Source organism: Prionailurus bengalensis, chromosome D3 (assembly GCF_016509475.1).
Source record: "Prionailurus bengalensis isolate Pbe53 chromosome D3, Fcat_Pben_1.1_paternal_pri, whole genome shotgun sequence".
NCBI lineage: Eukaryota > Metazoa > Chordata > Mammalia > Carnivora > Felidae > Prionailurus > Prionailurus bengalensis.
The window spans coordinates 53,048,559-53,066,590 of NC_057356.1; the positions used below are offsets into that span (position 1 = coordinate 53,048,559).

Here is an 18,032-nt window from a genome sequence, read left to right on the forward strand (position 1 = left end):
GCTCAAGGACTTTGCTCCTTCCCTAATAGTCCCTTTTTTGAAATCATCTCTCTCTCTCTCTCTCTGTGTCTCTCTCTCTCTCTCTGTTTTGATCATTTTCATTAGCACCCTTCCCTGACTTATTTTTTGTTTGTTTTCACTAAACTTCTTAAGAGTCATGTACACATGCCTTCTTTTCTTTCACATGTCTTATCAAACTTCAACCCCATCCCATCAATCCACCAGAATGGCTCTTGTCAAGTTTGTCCAACACCTATAGGTTGCCAAACACATGGCCCAATTTTCTGTCCTCATCTTTTTTAACCTCTGGGAAGAATCTGAAAAAACTATTCTCTCTTCCTTGAAACACTTTTCTTTCTTGGCTTTTATACCATCCTTTAAGGATGTAGCTTACATTTCATTGGCCTCTCTCTCTTACTCTGTTTTGTTTCTTCCCCATCTACCCAACTATTAAATGGTGATGTTCTCCCTAAAGCTTGGCCCCATGACCTCTGCTCTTAACACTCTACAATGTCACTATGAGACCCCATCAAGCCCCCTTTTAAATTTTTTTAAAATATTTATTTATTTTTCAGAGAGAGAGAGACAGAGACAGAGTATGAGCAGGGGAAGGGCAGAAAGAGACGGAGACACAGAATCTGAAGCAGGCTCCAGGCTCTGAGCTATCAGCACAGAGCCCAAAGTGGGGCTGGAACTCATGAACCGTGAGATCATGACCTGAGCCAAAGTCAGACACTTAACTGACTGAGCCACCCAGGCACCCCGAGGCCCCTTTTAAAATGTTCAAAATTAAGCATACTTTTACTCTCCCAATATCCCCCATTCCAATAAATATGACCCCACTGATCCATTTCTCAAGACAGAAACTAAGTACTCCTCTTTGATTTCATCCCTTCCCTCATATCCCCCTCCTCCATTTCATCCATTGGTAAGTGCAAATGGCTTTGGCTGATTCTATAACCAAAATACATCTCCAGCTATCTAACAGCTTCCAACCCCATCTGCCCCACCCTACTTGAACTGTCTCTTCAATAGTCTCTCTACTTCCATACTGGCCTTCTTCAAACAATTTTCTACAGATGAGCCTATGTGGCCTCATAAAATGTAAGTTAGATTAAGCCAATCCCTTATTTTAAGAATTGTAATGGCTTTCCATTGCATGTCCTAGAATAGCCTACAGGAACCCACCTGACCTGGTGTGAAAGATGATGGTGGAAAGATAATGGTGGTTTGGACTAGGATAGTTGTAATGGAGAAGGTGCAAAAGAAATGGATTAAGGAAATGCTTTGGGCTTTGCAATTGGTATGCACTCTGTATGGCACATTTTCCTCTTTATTTTCATATGGTTATATCCTTTGATCTTTTAGGTAGCAATTTAAGTACCATTTTCCCAGAAATTCTCCTTGACCAAACCATTCACTCATTCATCCAATATTCCACAGATAATTAATGAATGCCTAACACTTGTGCCAAGCAGCGTTGATATGACAGGGAAAAAAACAGATAAGTTCCTTTTCCGACCTTACATTCAGGATAGGGAGTGGGGTGAAGGAGGTCTAACAATAAACAAGAAAATATATAGTGTGCTACATGGCAGTAATAGATGCCTATTGAGTAGACACCTGAAGAACCTTAGGGAACAAATCATGTGGCTATCTGGGTCCAGGACATTCCAGGCAAAGGAAACTATAAAACTACAAAAATTCTGAGGTAGATACAGGCTTGGGTTACTGAAGGAGGAACAGGAGACCCGTGTGACTGCAGAGAATGAAAGAAGGAAAGCATTAAGAAATGAAATCCGAGAAGTAACAAGGAATGAGACTAACTTTGACCTTTCAGACCATTGTAAGAATTCTGACTTAATCACAAGTGAAATAGAAAGCTATCAGAAAGCCTGGGCAGAGCACTCCTTGAAAAAAAAACAAAAAACAACATTATTTTTAAAAGATAACCTATAGCTAGCTCTCTTCATGAAGGACTCCTGCTACCTGGTTGGACGTTGTAGTTTGATAGCAAAACGAGCGACAAAAATAAAAGAAAACCCTAGACAGCCGAATAAAGCAACATTCAAAAAGAAATTTAAAAAGGACCTTGAGAAATAGATTAAATTCAAATCATTATAAAGTGTCTTGAAAAAACTCAGTCATAATAAACACAAGTGGGGATATAACATTCGTCAAAAGGTTTGAAAATGAGCCAGGCATGTACTTAGTGACTAAGTTCAAATAAGACAAACTCTAAGTGACCCTTATTTTCCTAATTTTACAAGCAGAACTTAATTATGAGAAACTTAGTATATATCTGTCTGTTCTGTGCCTAATGTGCTAATCCTTATAAAAAACGTAGGGTGAGGCGCCTGGGTGGCTCAGTCGGTTGAGCCTCCGACTTCAGCTCAGGTCACGATCTCACGGTCCGTGAGTTTGAGCCCCGCGTCAGGCTCTGGGCTGATGGCTCAGAGCCTGGAGCCTGCTTCCGATTCTGTGTCTCCCTCTCTCTCTGCCCCTCCCCTGTTCATGCTCTGTCTCTCTCTGTCTCAAAAATAAATAAATGTTAAAAAAAATTGAAAAAAAACGTAGGGAGAAGAGTACACCACACAAAGAAATCTACAGATTCAATGCAATCCTTATAAAAAAAACCAACAGTATTTTTCACAGAACTAGAACAAATAATCCTCAAAGTTGTACGGAACCACAAAAGATCCTGAATAGCCAAAGCGATCTTGAAAAGAAAAACAAAACCAGAGGTATGATAATCCCAGATTTCAAGATATACTACCAAGCTGGAGTCAAACAGTATTGTACTGGCACAAAAACAGACACATACATCAATGGAACAGAGAGCCCAGAAATAAATTCACAAGTATATAGCCAATTAAACTTTGACAAAGGAGGCAAGAATATGCCATGGAAAAAAGACAATCTTTTCAACACAAGTGTTAGAAAAACTGGACAGCTCCATGCTAAAGAATGAGACTGGACCTCTTACACCATACACAAAAATAAACTCAAATGGATTAAAGACCTAAATGTGAGATCTGAAACCATACAACTCCATAAGAGAACGCAGTCAGTAATTTCTCTGACATTGGCTGTAGCAACATTTTTCCAGATATGTCTCCGGAGGCAGGAGCAAAATAAACTAAGAGCAAAAATAAACTATTAGGACTACATCAAAATAAAAAGCTTCTGCACAGCAAAGAAAACAATCAACAAAACTAAAAGATAATCTACTACATGGGAGAAGATATTTGCCAATAACATATCCGATAAAGGATTAGTATGCAAAATACAGAAATAATTTATGCAACTCAACACCAAAAAACCCACAAATAACACAATTTTAAAATGGTCAAAAAACATGAACAGACATTTCTCCAAAGAAGACATACAGGTTGTCCACAGATACATGAAAAGATGATTAACATCACTCATTGTCAGGGAAATGAAAATCAAAACCACAATGAGATATCACCTCATATCCATCAGAATAGCAAAAATCAAAAACACAAGAAACAACAAGCATTGGAAGGATGTAGAGAAAAAGCAACCTTCATGGACCGTTGGTGGGAATGCAAACTGGTACAACCCCACTGGAAAACAGTATGGAGGCTTCTCAAAACATTGAAAATAGAATTACTATATGATCCAGTAATTGCACTACTGGGTATTTACCCAAAAAATATAAAAACTCTAATTTGAAATGACAGATAAGGATATAGATATAGATATATTATATAAAAATATATAATATATATTATATATAATATATATTATATATACAATATATTCTATACATCTCTTTTCAAATTCAAATTTTCAAATATATATAATATATATTTAATTGTTATATTATATAATATATATAATGGAATATTACTAAGCCATAATTGCAACAATACAGAAGGATCTAGAGGGTATAATGCTAAGTGAAATGTCAGTCAGAGAAAGACAAATACCATAATTTCACTCATATGTGGAGTTTAAGAAACAAAACAAACAAAGAAAAAGGAGACAAACAAACAAAAACGGACTCTTAAATATAGAAAACAAACTGGTGGTTGCCATAAGGGAGGCAAGTGGGGGATGGGTGAAATAGGAGTGATAAGAGTACACTTATCTTTTTTTTTTTTTTTTTGAGGAAATGTGTGTGGTTTTTTTTTATATGAAATTTATTGACAAATTGGTTTCCATACAACACACAGTGCTCATCTCAAAAGGTGCCCTCCTCAATACCCATCACCCACCCTCTCCTCCCTCCCACCCCCCATCAACCCCCAGTTTGTTCTCAGTTTTCAACAGTCTCTTATGCTTTGGCTCTCTCGCACTCTAACCTCTTTTTTTTTTTTTTCCTTCCCCTCCCCCATGGGTTCCTGTTTAAGTTTCTCAGGATCCACATAAGAGTGAAACCATATGGTATCTGTCTTTCTCTGTATGGCTTATTGCACTTAGCATCACACTCTCCAGTTCCATCCACGTTGCTACAAAAGGCCATATTTCATTTTTTCTCATTGCCACGTAATATTCCATTGTGTATATAAACCACACTTTCTTTATCCATTCATCAGTTGATGGACATTTAGGCTGTTTCCATAATTTGGCTATTGTTGAGAGTGCTGCTATGAACATTGGGGTACAAGTGGCCCTATGCATCAGTACTCCTGTATCCCTTGGATAAATTCCTAGCAGTGCTATTGCTGGGTCATAGGGTAGGTCTATTTTTAATTTTCTGAGGAACCTCCACACTGCTTTCCAGAGCGGCTGCACCAATTTGCATTCCCACCAACAGTGCAAGAGGGTTCCCGTTTCTCCACATCCTCTCCAGCATCTATAGTCTCCTGATTTGTTCATTTTGGCCACTCTGACTGGCGTGAGGTGATACCTGAGTGTGGTTTTGATTTGTATTTCCCTGATAAGGAGCAACGCTGAACATCTTTTCATGTGCCTGTTGGCCATCCGGATGTCTTCTTTAGAGAAGTGTCTATTCATGTTTTCTGCCCATTTCTTCACTGGGTTATTTGTTTTTCGGGTGTGGAATTTGGTGAGCTCTTTATAGATTTTGGATACTAGCCCTTTGTCCGATATGTCATTTGCGAATATCTTTTCCCATTCTGTTGGTTGCCTTTTAGTTTTGTTGGTTGTTTCCTTTGCTGTGCAGAAGCTTTTAATCTTCATAAGGTCCCAGTAATTCACTTTTGCTTTTAATTCCCTTGCCTTTGGGGATGTGTCGAGTAAGAGATTGCTACGGCTGAGGTCAGAGAGGTCTTTTCCTGCTTTCTCCTCTAAGGTTTTGATGGTTTCCTGTCTCACATTTAGGTCCTTTATCCATTTTGAGTTTATTTTTGTGAATGGTGTGAGAAAGTGGTCTAGTTTCAACCTTCTGCATGTTGCTGTCCAGTTCTCCCAGCACCATTTGTTAAAGAGGCTGTCTTTTTTCCATTGGATGTTCTTTCCTGCTTTGTCAAAGATGAGTTGGCCACACGTTTGTGGGTCTAGTTCTGGAGTTTCTATTCTATTCCATTGGTCTATGTGTCTGTTTTTGTGCCAAGGAGTACACTTATCATGATGAGCACGGAGTAATGTACAGAATTGTTGAATCACTATATTGAATGCCTGAAACTAATATAACACCTATGTTAATTATACTGGAATTAAAATAAAATAAAAATAAACAAACTGAATAAAATCTAGGGGGATGAGCCCTTACCTCAAAACCTTTCTCACAACTGCTCAAAATGTCAGGCTCTAATTCTTGTCAAAGGTCATATCTGGTTGGAGCCAGAATGTAATTTGTCATATTTTTCAGTGGAAAATACTTGCTGTATTCAAATTAATAGCTATCTTTTTCAAACTGTATGCGTTTCTACTCGATAAATGACTGACCTGGGCTTCTCAATTTGTTTTGATCACATCTGAGATTGGGTTTACCCAGAATTAGACGCTGAGAGACAGGACTTGTGGGCAATCTAGGGAGGAAGGGGATGGATATAAAGGAACTACTGGTTAATAACTGGGAAATGAAATAGAGAAGGGAAAATAGCTAACAAAGGCCATTTACCCCCATGGGCAATTGAAGGTCAGCTCTCCTGGGGAAAATGTTGGAAGTCGGTGTAGGGCATGCACTGCAGAGTTAAACCATCTCAGACATGAGGGAGATTGTATATTTAGACAACAGCTACCATCAGTTCATAGTTAGAGACTACCTGTGCCTGCTGCGTGAATGGGCAAAGTGGCTATAACATCGGTGAGAATACACAATAGCTGGCAGTTAGAAATTGGGTGTGTGGGTCCTGAAATATAAGGGCAAAGTATAGAGAGACAGCACCGATGGCATCTGTTGCAACCGCTGGTATACTCAGCAGCACTCTGGTGAGATATGCTCTAAGAAACCTCAAATTTTTCTGATTTCACAGGTCTTCCCTACACATTCCACTGTAAATAAGAATGGATCATAAATTAATATATTGATAAAATAGATGACAAAACCATGCGGTGTAAAATAGGAAAGTCTTCAAGTCCCCCTTGGCGTTAATTTATATCTTTATGATATTATATGATTCATGTTAATTAGATGCCTGTCCCTATAAAGTGTTTAGACATATAATCATTCTCCTATAAGAGATGACTTAGCTTTACTGTTACAAATTTAGGAGTGACCTTGATAGATAATTGGTTTTGATGTCTATTTACTACTAGAAAGAAGGGTCATGAGTCAATTAAAGTCATCATTTTTTGTATACACAGCCCAACATTTTAATAGCTTATTTCCAACAACATGATGTTAACTCACTCAGTTTCTAAGACAGGTTCTTGCACCTAACTTATTTAAAAAGGTACACCAAAAACTGTATGGTCACTATTTGGATATGGAAGAAATTAAATAACACATTTAGAATTAATGTGTGATGGGGATTGAGGAGGGCACCTTTTGGGATGAGCACTGGGTGTTGTATGGAAACCAATTTGACAATAAACTTCATATATTGAAAAAAAAATATGTTCCAAATGAAAAAAAAAATAATTAATGTGTGATACACAGAGGTCAGCACAGCAACAAGCAGAAACTCAATAATTATTTGTTGAATACACACATAAATGCAACGCATTCACTACTCAACTTTTCTAAAATCCATCCTTGCACTGATGGTCTATTTAAGAACTGACCAAGCCCCCAATTCTATTATATTGCTTGTCAAATACCACCATTCCCAATAGAACTTCTCCTTTGAAATTATTCTTTGACATGATGATTCCTCTTTAAAATGAGGGGCAATACAGTTTAAATTTGTTAGATTGCAAAATATATTTTGACCAATTATCTTAAATATGCTTTGGGAAAAGATAAGATATATAAAAAATTAGATCCTACTAGGATGTAGTGAGAATCAAAGTGTAAACTAAAGAAAAGTAGTTTATTTTCAAACATAACCAAACATTTTTTAAATGAAAAATATTTGGAAAACAGAGTCCTAAAACAATGAAATGGAACTTTTCTTCATATGACAAAGGTCATGGTGGCAGTAGAAAACTACTCCCAGAACTCTATGAGGCTGGCCAACCAACTAGTGGGAACTTCATAATTATTTGTGGGAGACATAAATAAATGCAATCCATTCACTACTCATTTTTTCTAAAATATATCACCTGGTAGATTAAATCAAATATATGTAAAAGTTCAGGCCTTTCCACATGCTATTCTCTGAGAGAATAAATAAAGGCATTTTCTCTCCTGGAGAAAGAATATTTTACTAGATACCCCTGCAGCTTAGAGGAAAGGCATGTCAAAATATCTATCCACCTTTGCTTTCCATTCACACCCAATAAACATTTTTGAGCTAGTACCTGGATTGCTAGAGTAAGTGGAGGGCATTTAGAGACAAAATATGAACTTTATAGTTATCCTGCCACAGGAAACTCTCCCCAGTGAAAATTAATAAATATTTTACTTCATAAATCACCTTCTACAAAGATGATGACTGAGCATCAATCACCAGGAAAACTGATCTACTTTCTTTCTTTCTTTTTTTTTTTTCTTAACATTTATTCATTTTTGAGAGACAGAGAGAGACAGAGTGCAAGTGGGGGAGGGACAGAGAGAGAGAGAGAGAGACAGAATCTGAAGTAAGCTCCAGGCTTTGAGCTGTCAACACGAGCCCGATGCAGGGCTCAAACCTACGAACTGTGAGATCATGACTTGAGCTGAAGTTGGACACTTAACTGGTGGAGCCACCCAGGTGCCCGCTGATCTACTTTCAATAAAAAGGCGAAAATAATGTGAAGTTAGAAAGCTTGGATGTAAAGCTTGAAATGGGGAACTCAATTCAAGTTAGGCAATTAATGGGTCCAATTTGGGTGCCTATCTGGCTGGATTTCTCTTTGCTCTTATTATTGATGACCTAAAAGCACTCCTTCTAAAACACTGTTATTTATGAAGTAAGGATAATGAGCCAGATTTTTCAAAAGATGTACAATGTATTCTAAAAATCATTAAAACCAAAACAAGGGGGCGCCTTGGTGGCTCAGTCAGCTGAGCATCCAACTTCGGCTCAGGTCATAATCTCGTGGTTCACAGGTTTGAGCCCCACATCAGGATCTGTGCTGACTGCTCAGAGCCTAGAGACTGCTTCATGGATTCTGTCTTCCTCTCTCTCTGCACCTCTCCCGCTCGTTCTCTCTCTCTCTCTCTCTCTCTCTCTCTCTCTCTCTCTCTCTCTCAAAAATAAATAAAACATTAAAAAAATCTAAAAAATTAAAAACGAGAATTAGAAACCAATTAAATAGGGTGCTTGGGTAGCTCAGTGGGTTGAGCATCGTACTTTAGCTCATGTCATGATCACACGGTTTGTGGGTTTCAGTCCCGTGTTGGACACTGTGCAGAGAGCTCAGAGCCTGGAGCCTGCTTCAGATTCTGTGTCTCCTCTCTCTCTCTGTCCCACCCCTTCTTGTGCTCTCTCTCTCTCAAAAATAAATAAATAAACTTAAAAAAAAATTGTAAGAAATAATTAGATTGAATAGCATTTCAAACACAGGTAAAAAACTGTCAAATCAAAATGCTATAAACTAGAGGAACAGGCAATAAAGAAAACCATATTTATTGACTGACTCACTAAAAATTAAATATTAGTATATAGAAAAAAAATAGCATATCTATACTTAATGCCATAGACTGTAATCAATGGCAAGTCTGTTACAGACATATACACTCTAGAAATTATGAAGAAAGAATACTACTCAAAGAGAGTGTACTATGTGTTAGTTTCTCTCTATAAATGTATCTAATTTAACTCCCAGAATCTGCCAGGGAAGGAAATAGATGAGGTAATTGCAATTTACAAAGATAAATTAACTCACTCATAGAAAAAAACTAAATGAGTGGAATTTCTGGAATTTGAGCCAGATCTGCATCTTTATCCATTTCAATATGCTACGCTGGCATTACACATTTACCTTAAATATAAATAGCTAAGTCTATAAGCATGACAAACTAGAAGCTATAATTAGGGATAAGCTACATAAATAAAATAAACTATGTAATAAAATTAACTTCTACATAATAAAAGCTAACAAATGTGATATAATGACACATTCTTTCAAGATCTAGTGCTGGAACCAGTTCCGCATCATTGGTCAATAGGGGAGTTGAAGCTGAAAAGCAGATTCCTTAAAGATGTCACCTTTATTTTCTGTAACTAAGCTTCCTCTCCCATAGAGATCTTTGGATATGAGCAGGATGCGGAAGCACAAAGAGAGAGAACACAGCAGCACGTCCAAGGTAACTCAGGGACCAATCCCAACTAGATCTCATGAGTTAAACCCAACAGAAACAAGGGAAAGCCGAAAAAGACTTAAAAAAGACTTCATGTATTAAAATCATCAGGGATTTACTATCAAACAATCTAATAAATCTAATAAAATTTATATACCTAGTAATACCTAGTATATAACTAGTAATACCTAGTATATACCTTGTAAGACTGATCAACACAAAAAGAGAATGCACAAATAATATCAAGAGTTCTTTAAAATAGGGTATGACTGTGGATTTCACAGACATTAATGAAATAAGAGGAAATTACAAATAATTTGTGGCCAATAAATTAAAAGATTTAGAGGAAGTAGACAAATTCACAGTAAAAAGTACCATTGACCCACACTTTCAAGAGCCAAAGACTCAAGAAATAAATAATTTCCATCTTATACAACTGTTCTACATAAGAGAATAAGGCTTACAATCCTTAGCTCATTTTATAAGGCTAGCATAACTTTTTGACAAGTTCGACTAGATCAGCATAAGAAGGGAAAATTACATATTAATTCCATACATGAACACGGATGGAAATTCTGTTTGGGGCAGTGGGAGGTACAGGCTTCCAGATGCAATGAGTCTAATGGGGATGCAAGATTCAGTATAGGGCACGTAATCGATGGTACTGGATTAGTGTTGGATGGTGACAGATGGTAGCTACGCTTGTGGTCGGCACATAACAACATACAGAGTTGTTGAATCGCTCTACTGTATTTGAAACCAATGTAACATTGTAGGTCAACTATACTTCAGTCAATCAATAATGCAGGCTTAGCAAAACTGCTGGATATAAAAATCAAAAGGCCAAAATCAATTATACTCCTATATGTAAGAAAATAAATGTTAGAAACTGCAATTAAAGAAAATATATCATTTATACTAGTAAGACAATGAATTTGTGTTGTTTTCAGTCACTAAGTTTGTGATAGTTTATTACCACAGCAACAGGAAACTAATAGATAGCAGGACTGTTTAGAACAGCTTATTCCAAATAAAAACATAATCATTCTCAAATGCAAAAGAGAAAGAAAAATCCAAAACAAACTCAAAAGAGAAAAAAAAAAAAACAAAGTAAAAAATAGTTTCAACACATTTAACAGAAGTTCATTTCCCTGAGGAGGGCACCTTTTGGGATGAGCACTGGATGTTGTATGGAAACCAATTTGACAATAAATTTCATATATTAAAAATAAATAAATAAATAAATAAATAAATAAATAAATAAATAAAATTTAAAAAAAGAAGTTCATTTCCCTTAAATATGAAGAATATTTACAAATCCATACTAAAGGCATCAGTAACACAGTGGAGGGAAAAAAAGGAAGTAAACTTTTCACCTAAAAGGAAACACAGGGGCGCCTGGGTGGTGCAGTCGGTTAAGCGTCCGACTTCAGCCAGGTCACGATCTCGCGGTCCGTGAGTTCGAGCCCCGCGTCGGGCTCTGGGCTGATGGCTCAGAGCCTGGAGCCTGTTTCCGATTCTGTGTCTCCCTCTCTCTCTGCCCCTCCCCCGTTCATGCTCTGTCTCTCTCTGTCCCAAAAATAAATAAATAAATTAAAAAAAAAAAAAGGAAACACAAATAGTCAAATAGTCAATACCAACCCCCATGAAGAGATGCTATTTTTGTCATATTAGAAAAATATGTTTACCTGCTGCCATTTCTCCCCGCGCCAACCACAGGTCTAGGTTAATTACCCTGACTCAGTAAACTCTTAACCTCTTAAAACCAGCATGCAACTCCAGAATTATGGGAAGAGCATGTTAAGAATAAATAATTCCAGGTGCCATGTCCAGACACTCAGATTCAGTAAGTCTGAAGCCAAGAAATCTGTATTTCCTATGTACTGGACCATATAATTTGGGTACATGCACTGCTTATCTCGAACTTCTTATTCCTGAATTTCTTCCTAAACAACCTAAGCCCACAGCCCATTTCAGAGTCTGCTAGATGCATGACTAATAGCACAAAAGGCAAACTATATACATGAAACAACTTTGCCAAAGAGGGGGTACTGCCAGTGCCATTGCAGTAGTCAGCATGACACTGAAGTAATTATCATAGTGAGGATGATGCCACTGTCATCATGATCAGGAGTCAGGGGACAGACTAAGATGACATTTTGAGGGGATAAGTATGCAGCAAATATGCAATAAACATGTAAGTACACGCTTTAATTAACACAGGGCGAGAAGCCACACTATTCTTTCTGCACTTACTTAGAAGACATCCCACACCAAGAACATGACATCACAGAGAGAATCAACAAGGCACCTCTGTCAGGATGTAAGTATGATTTTAGGGTGTAAACTAACATCATCCTATGGTATTAACATAACCCTTTAGGAAACTGACATTTAATGTCTGTGATTTCCAACACCCATTAAATAACCTGGTTTGCAGGCACCATGGTTTCCATACATAAATTGGCTTTAACAAGGAAACAGGTCGTTTATCTTCAGTGCCATTAACTCAAGGTGGACAGTCAGAGGTGTGTTCACAGCACTGCTCTAGGTCAAAACCAAGACAAGTTTGTTTACATTGTGTTCATCCCCCCAGGCCCAGGCTAATGAAAACCCTTTTGCCTGAGTCAACTCTGAAACCTACTTGCCTACTGCATTTGACAAACATGGTTTAGGACCATAAATATTTTTAAAATTTCCTTTCCTCTAACACCTACTATCAAGAAATAAAGCTGCCCTTGGATACTTAAGCAATATTCACCAGTAACCCTAAACTGATAACTTGATAGAAAAATGCTGCCTTACCATCATGTTCACAATATTTGGCCTGAACAGATTACATTTCTTTTTTCAAAAAGAATTTGTACTGGCATGCATTAAGTTATGCATTACTTTTAAAAAATGTAAGTGTTAAAATACTTGCTCTTTCAGATGGACATGATGTATGGAATGAAAATGTCCCACTACTTTAAAAGCAGTATGAGAGACAATATTACAGAAGCACAGAACAATAATTAAATATGTAGAACATCCCTGAAATTCTATGTGCACTTTCATAATAGCAAATGAAATAGGATATCACACATAAACAATAGGACAAACTTGTTTTTCAAATCCTGCATGCAGAGCCAGCTACTAAACCTAATAGTTCGGTAAACTCTAAACTATTTGAAGAGTTTTTGTAAAAGATAATAGGGTTCAGCCATCACCTCTTTTTTATATTTTGCTTTCATGGTATCCAGCCAACACTGGATAGTGGCTTGGTATTTATATAAGTTGACTATAATCAGGAGGTAGAACTCTTGCCCAAATTTGGCACTTAAACTCTACAGTCTCTCAGGGTTATACCTGTAACATGGATTGGAGAGAAGGGAGAAAGGAGAGATTGCATTAGATCATCTCTAGGGTATTTTTTTTTTCATTATTTTAGAGAGAGAGAGAGTGCAAGAGGGGCAGACACAGAGAGAGAATCTTAAGCTGAGCACGGGGCCCGACACGGGGCAGGATCCCACAACCCTGGGATCATGACTCGAGCCAAAATCAAGAGTTGGGCGCCCAAACAACTGAACTATCCAGGCGCCCCATCTCTAGGGTATTTTTAAGCATTAATGATTTCATGCTCCGTTTTAATGATGGCTGGTACCCCACAAGAGAAACAAAAGTAGCTGTTCTTTATCTACCTAAGTCAAAATCATGACCTAAGTTTTGCCAAGAAAAGGATTCGCTAACTGAAATCCTTTCAGGATTCTATTTTGAGATCACTTCCATAATTCTCCCCAGAAGTACAAATGAGGTGATGGGACATCAACTGTCCACTTCTCAGTTATTGCAAAGTCTTTTAAATCTGCGTATAATCATAATCACCAGATTCAAATTCTGAATCACTGAGTTCAAGAGTTATAAATGGGGAAATCTGGAGGAATCACGTAAAAGACTTAGTACCTACTTCTACTGTTTGCTGTTTCTTTTCTTTTCCTTTCTTTTCTTTTCATTTTTCCTTTCTTCCTTTCTTTCTTTCTTTCTTTCTTTCTTTCTTTCTTTCTTTCTTTCTTTTCTTTCTTTCCTTTCTTTCCTTTTCTTTCTTTCTTTCTTTCTTTCTTTCCTTTTCTTTCTTTCTTTCTTTCTTTCTTTCTTTCTTTCTTTCTTTCTTTCTTTTCTTTCCTTCTTACTTTCTTTTCTTGAAACTCACCCTATGAATAGCAAGTCAGGTAAGTAGGAAATTTTACATTTCAGAAGAAATCAACCTGACATGATGTAAACAAAAGGTAGAAAGTCTTGCAAATATCTCTATCAGATATAGCCAGGGAAGAGTGTATTTTCCCCTTGTGAAAAGCAAGAACACTCTAGATCTGTTTCATTAATTCTCTAATGCATATTAAATTATTCTAATTCAATATTAACTGAAATAAAACAAAAATGAATTTCTTTAGCTGGCTAAACAATAATCGACTTGCCCTACCTTGCATATTAATATAATGCGCTGTTACATGTTGACTCAGAGCCTGCTTGGAAATAGTGATGGAAATAAAACCATCATGACAACCACTGACTTCTCCCTCATCCCTTAGTACTTTCTTAAGCTCTGACTGACCCATTGTTTATAGCTATAAATCTGCTAAAGAATCCTTACTGGCTTCTCCCATTCTCTACTGTTCTGCAGTGACTCCCATGGCAATAAAAGGCCCCTCAGATTTATTTCTGTTTGATGGCCCAGAGCATCATACTGAAAGCACTGAAATTATACATTCTTTTCTCTTCCCTCATACTCTCCATTGGATATGGACACCAAAAACAATTTTATGTACAGGGGTCATGGTAAACTGGGAGGCACCTAGAAAAAGGGTGTCAGTCATGTATTTGTTAAAGTCTAAAATTCCATTTATTTGAGATATTTTCCATTCTCCTCTTACATGTCTATAATTCAAATCTGAAGCAACAGGGCACATTAAATTTCCACAAGACACAAACAATCTTCATAGCTGTTTATATCGTATTTCTAGGGATAGAAATGCACACAGCCCAGGACTATCTCTACTCACTGATAAAGCACAAATTCTCATTGTTCTTCCTCCTTTATTCCGGAATAATTCAAATGCTTTGTACAAAAATAAAAACAAAGTCACAGCACGGTCATAATCAATGAAAAGGTCTTTGGTAGGCTGGCTGGGAGGGAAACATTTCCAACCACCCTGTCTCTTGGAACTCATTGCAAGCAACAACGTCCGTTATACTTCACACATGTAGAAAAACACAGGGAAAATTCCACTGCATCCCCAAAGCCCAAAGCTCACTGGCACTATTGATGGAGGATATATTTCAAGAGTAAAAGTATTTAATTCAATGCTGTTTTAACCTAGCTATAAAACAGAATTTTTCCATGGTGGATGCAATTGTCACATTTCAAACCTCTGAACAACAATTCATGAAAACAAAGAAGTATCAAAGCTCAGTTGCATGTAAAACAGTTGCAAAAGAATTTTTTTTAACTAGGCTCAACACACGGCATAGAGCCCAGTGTGGGGCTTGAACTCACAACCCTGAGATCAAGACCTAAGCTGATAGCAAGAGTCAAATGCCTGGGGTGCCTGGGTGGCTCAGTTGGTTAAGCGTCGGACTTCGGCTCAGGCCATGATCTCATAGTCTGTGAGTTTGAGCCCCGCGTTGGGCTTTGTACTGACAGCTCAGAGCCTGGAGCCTGTTTTGGATTCTGTGCCTCCCTCTCTCTCTGACCTTCCCCCATTCGTGCTCTGTCTCTCTCTGTCTCAAAAATAAACATTAAAAAAAAAAGAGTCGAATGCTTAACCAACTGAGCCACCCAGATGCCCCGCAAAAGACCTTTTTTTAAAAAAAAAAATTTTTTTAATGTTTGTTTTTAAGAGAGGGAGACATAGCACGAGCAAGGGAGGGACACAGAGAGAGGGAGACACAGACTCCAAAGCTGTCAGCACAGAGCCCGACACGGGGCTTGAACCCACAGACCATGAGATCATGACCTAGGCCAAAGTTGGACACTCAACCGACTGTGCCACACAGGCACCCCTAGATTTTTAAAACTTATTTACTCAAGCATAGCTTTCCATAACTCTTGTTTTAAAGACTTATCTAACATACAATGAAATAGTAAATTAATATCTAGAGGACCACTTGATGTACTTTATTTTTTTTTTAAATTTTTTTTTCAACGTTTATTTATTTTTTTGGGGGGGCAGAGAGAGACAGAGCATGAACGGGGGAGGGGCAGAGAGAGAGGGAGACACAGAATCGGAAACAGGCTCCAGGCTCTGAGCCATCAGCCCAGAGCCTGACGCGGGGCTCGAACTCACTGACTGCGAGATCGTGACCTGGCTGAAGTCAGACGCTTAACCGACTGCGCCACCCAGGCGCCCCACCACTTGATGTACTTTAAAACTTGATATCACACATATGCTTTATTAGCTCAGCTTATACATTTTTGAATTATAAATATAGATATCCCCAAATATAATATTTGGCTTAGGCAGATATATCCAAATACTGCCTTTTTGTAACAATTCACTTTTTCCATTACTTCCGTATAATTTCCTGCTCTCTTTCTTATAGATATTTTCAACATATAATTCATTTATCTTCATTTTAGGATACTATGCCAGTGCTCTAATTGCTTAGACTCTCCCCTATGCTCCAAAAAATGTCAAACTAAGATTCCCAAAGACTGAATGCTGTTTAGAATACATTCCATTTCTAGCAATAGAGCTCATCTTGTTTCTGAGATGCAGCAATGATGCAATCCCCTTTTCAAATTCTCCAACCAACGTATATTAGCAGTTAGAGAACATTCAACTACCTTCTCTTTTTATATTTGTTGATGATGCTTGCCAACCTGCAATTTTCTTCACGGGGGAGCTATGCCTATTCTAAACCCACACTAACAAAGGATAAGAGAGAAATGAAAAAAGGGAAATGATATTCTGAAACATCCAGATACTGCTCTGGTCTTTTGCCCTTAAATTCTCAGGTTCCCCGTCTCAGCTTTTCTCAATAAATATTTATGAGGGTTTCAAATGTGTTACTCACTCATATTATGTACTTTTTTATCAGTGGATATGCCACGAAGAGTGACCAAACTCTGTATTGCAGTTACCTTAAGCCAGTTTAGTTAATGTCATATCATATATAACAGGCTCAACTGTATATGGAGGAAAGAATATGCTAAAATGTGCAAAAAAAAAAAAAAAACCATACTAGTGAAATCAGAGTCTGTCTGTCTTAACCTTATTTTTCAGAACATCTTTAAACTTGAGGAATGCAGTTTGACCACAGGACTTCTTAAGGAGGGAAGCAGGAATCACCTTAAGAGATGAGAGTTTCATTATTCTATCTCTCTCCCTACACCATCCTTTGGGCCTGATGCCTCTTCACAATGCCCTCTGCTCCAAGTGTCAGTCCTTGAAGTTGGTTCTGTAGTGTACATATGTGTGTGTGTTGTTAGTATATATAATTTTGCTTTTATGATGTTGGCAGAAGAAGAAGCCTACTAATTTTATTCAGCATGATGATAGGCCCTAACATCTTAATTATTTTTCATGTTGTGAGTAATTTATTATTCATTGGGTATCTTCCCTGTAAATCTTGTCCTCCCTCTGTAAGATTTTTCTTTGGTGTCCAACAAAGGGTTTCATTGCAATAAGAATCAAGGTGTGTCTATGTTCTTACCCAGAGCTCAAACAATGCCAGCCTTCCAGACCAGCCCAAGAGTTTGGGGTGGGGAAACAGAGTCATTATAGAACATCTTCATTCCTCTGCCCAGAAAGCACCAGAGTTATCACCCATGCCCTCCTAAAAGGGCATCTTGAAGCACATCTTGCTGCAGAGACAAATTCAGAACCCAGAAGACTAGGACTAAAATCAAATTTCATCCGGGTTCGTGTGCAAGAAAGACCTGAAGGAATGGATTGGCTCCTTTTCAGGAACATCTGCCTTTTGATCATTTTAATGGTAAGTAGAATTTAAAGGCCTAGGGAAGGAAATGCAGCCTTAAGGCCTTATCTCTTTTGTCAGTTGTCAGAGTTTCTATATGGGATTTATTCCATTTTTAAACCTGTTCCTATAAAAAAGAGTTCTATGAGTTCAGCCTATGGTGACTTCAAAGGACTCTCCATGCTTGAGGGACCAAATGCCATAGAAAAGCAGGGTGAGAATTTGGCTGAACTAGACTTCAATGGCGTCACAGACATAATCTAATTCAGATTAAATGCCATAACAATTCTAAAACTTATAATCAGAAACAAAA

The 18,032-nt window shown here is 37.6% G+C and overlaps 2 protein-coding genes across 3 annotated transcripts in view; one reads left to right on the top strand and one right to left on the bottom strand.

Moving 5' to 3' along the window:
- The window catches only part of DSC1 (desmocollin 1), a 349,862-nt gene that overhangs the window by 218,236 nt on the left and 113,594 nt on the right, over positions 1-18,032 (bottom strand). The gene's annotated exons all lie outside the window — the stretch shown is intronic.
- DSG4 (desmoglein 4) overlaps positions 17,222-18,032 on the top strand; it is a 47,237-nt gene continuing 46,426 nt past the window's right edge. The window contains exon 1 of the mRNA XM_043558528.1: positions 17,222-17,737. Coding sequence (XP_043414463.1) covers positions 17,690-17,737 — 48 coding nt within the window. The 5' untranslated portion in view covers positions 17,222-17,689. The remainder of the gene's footprint in view (positions 17,738-18,032) is intronic.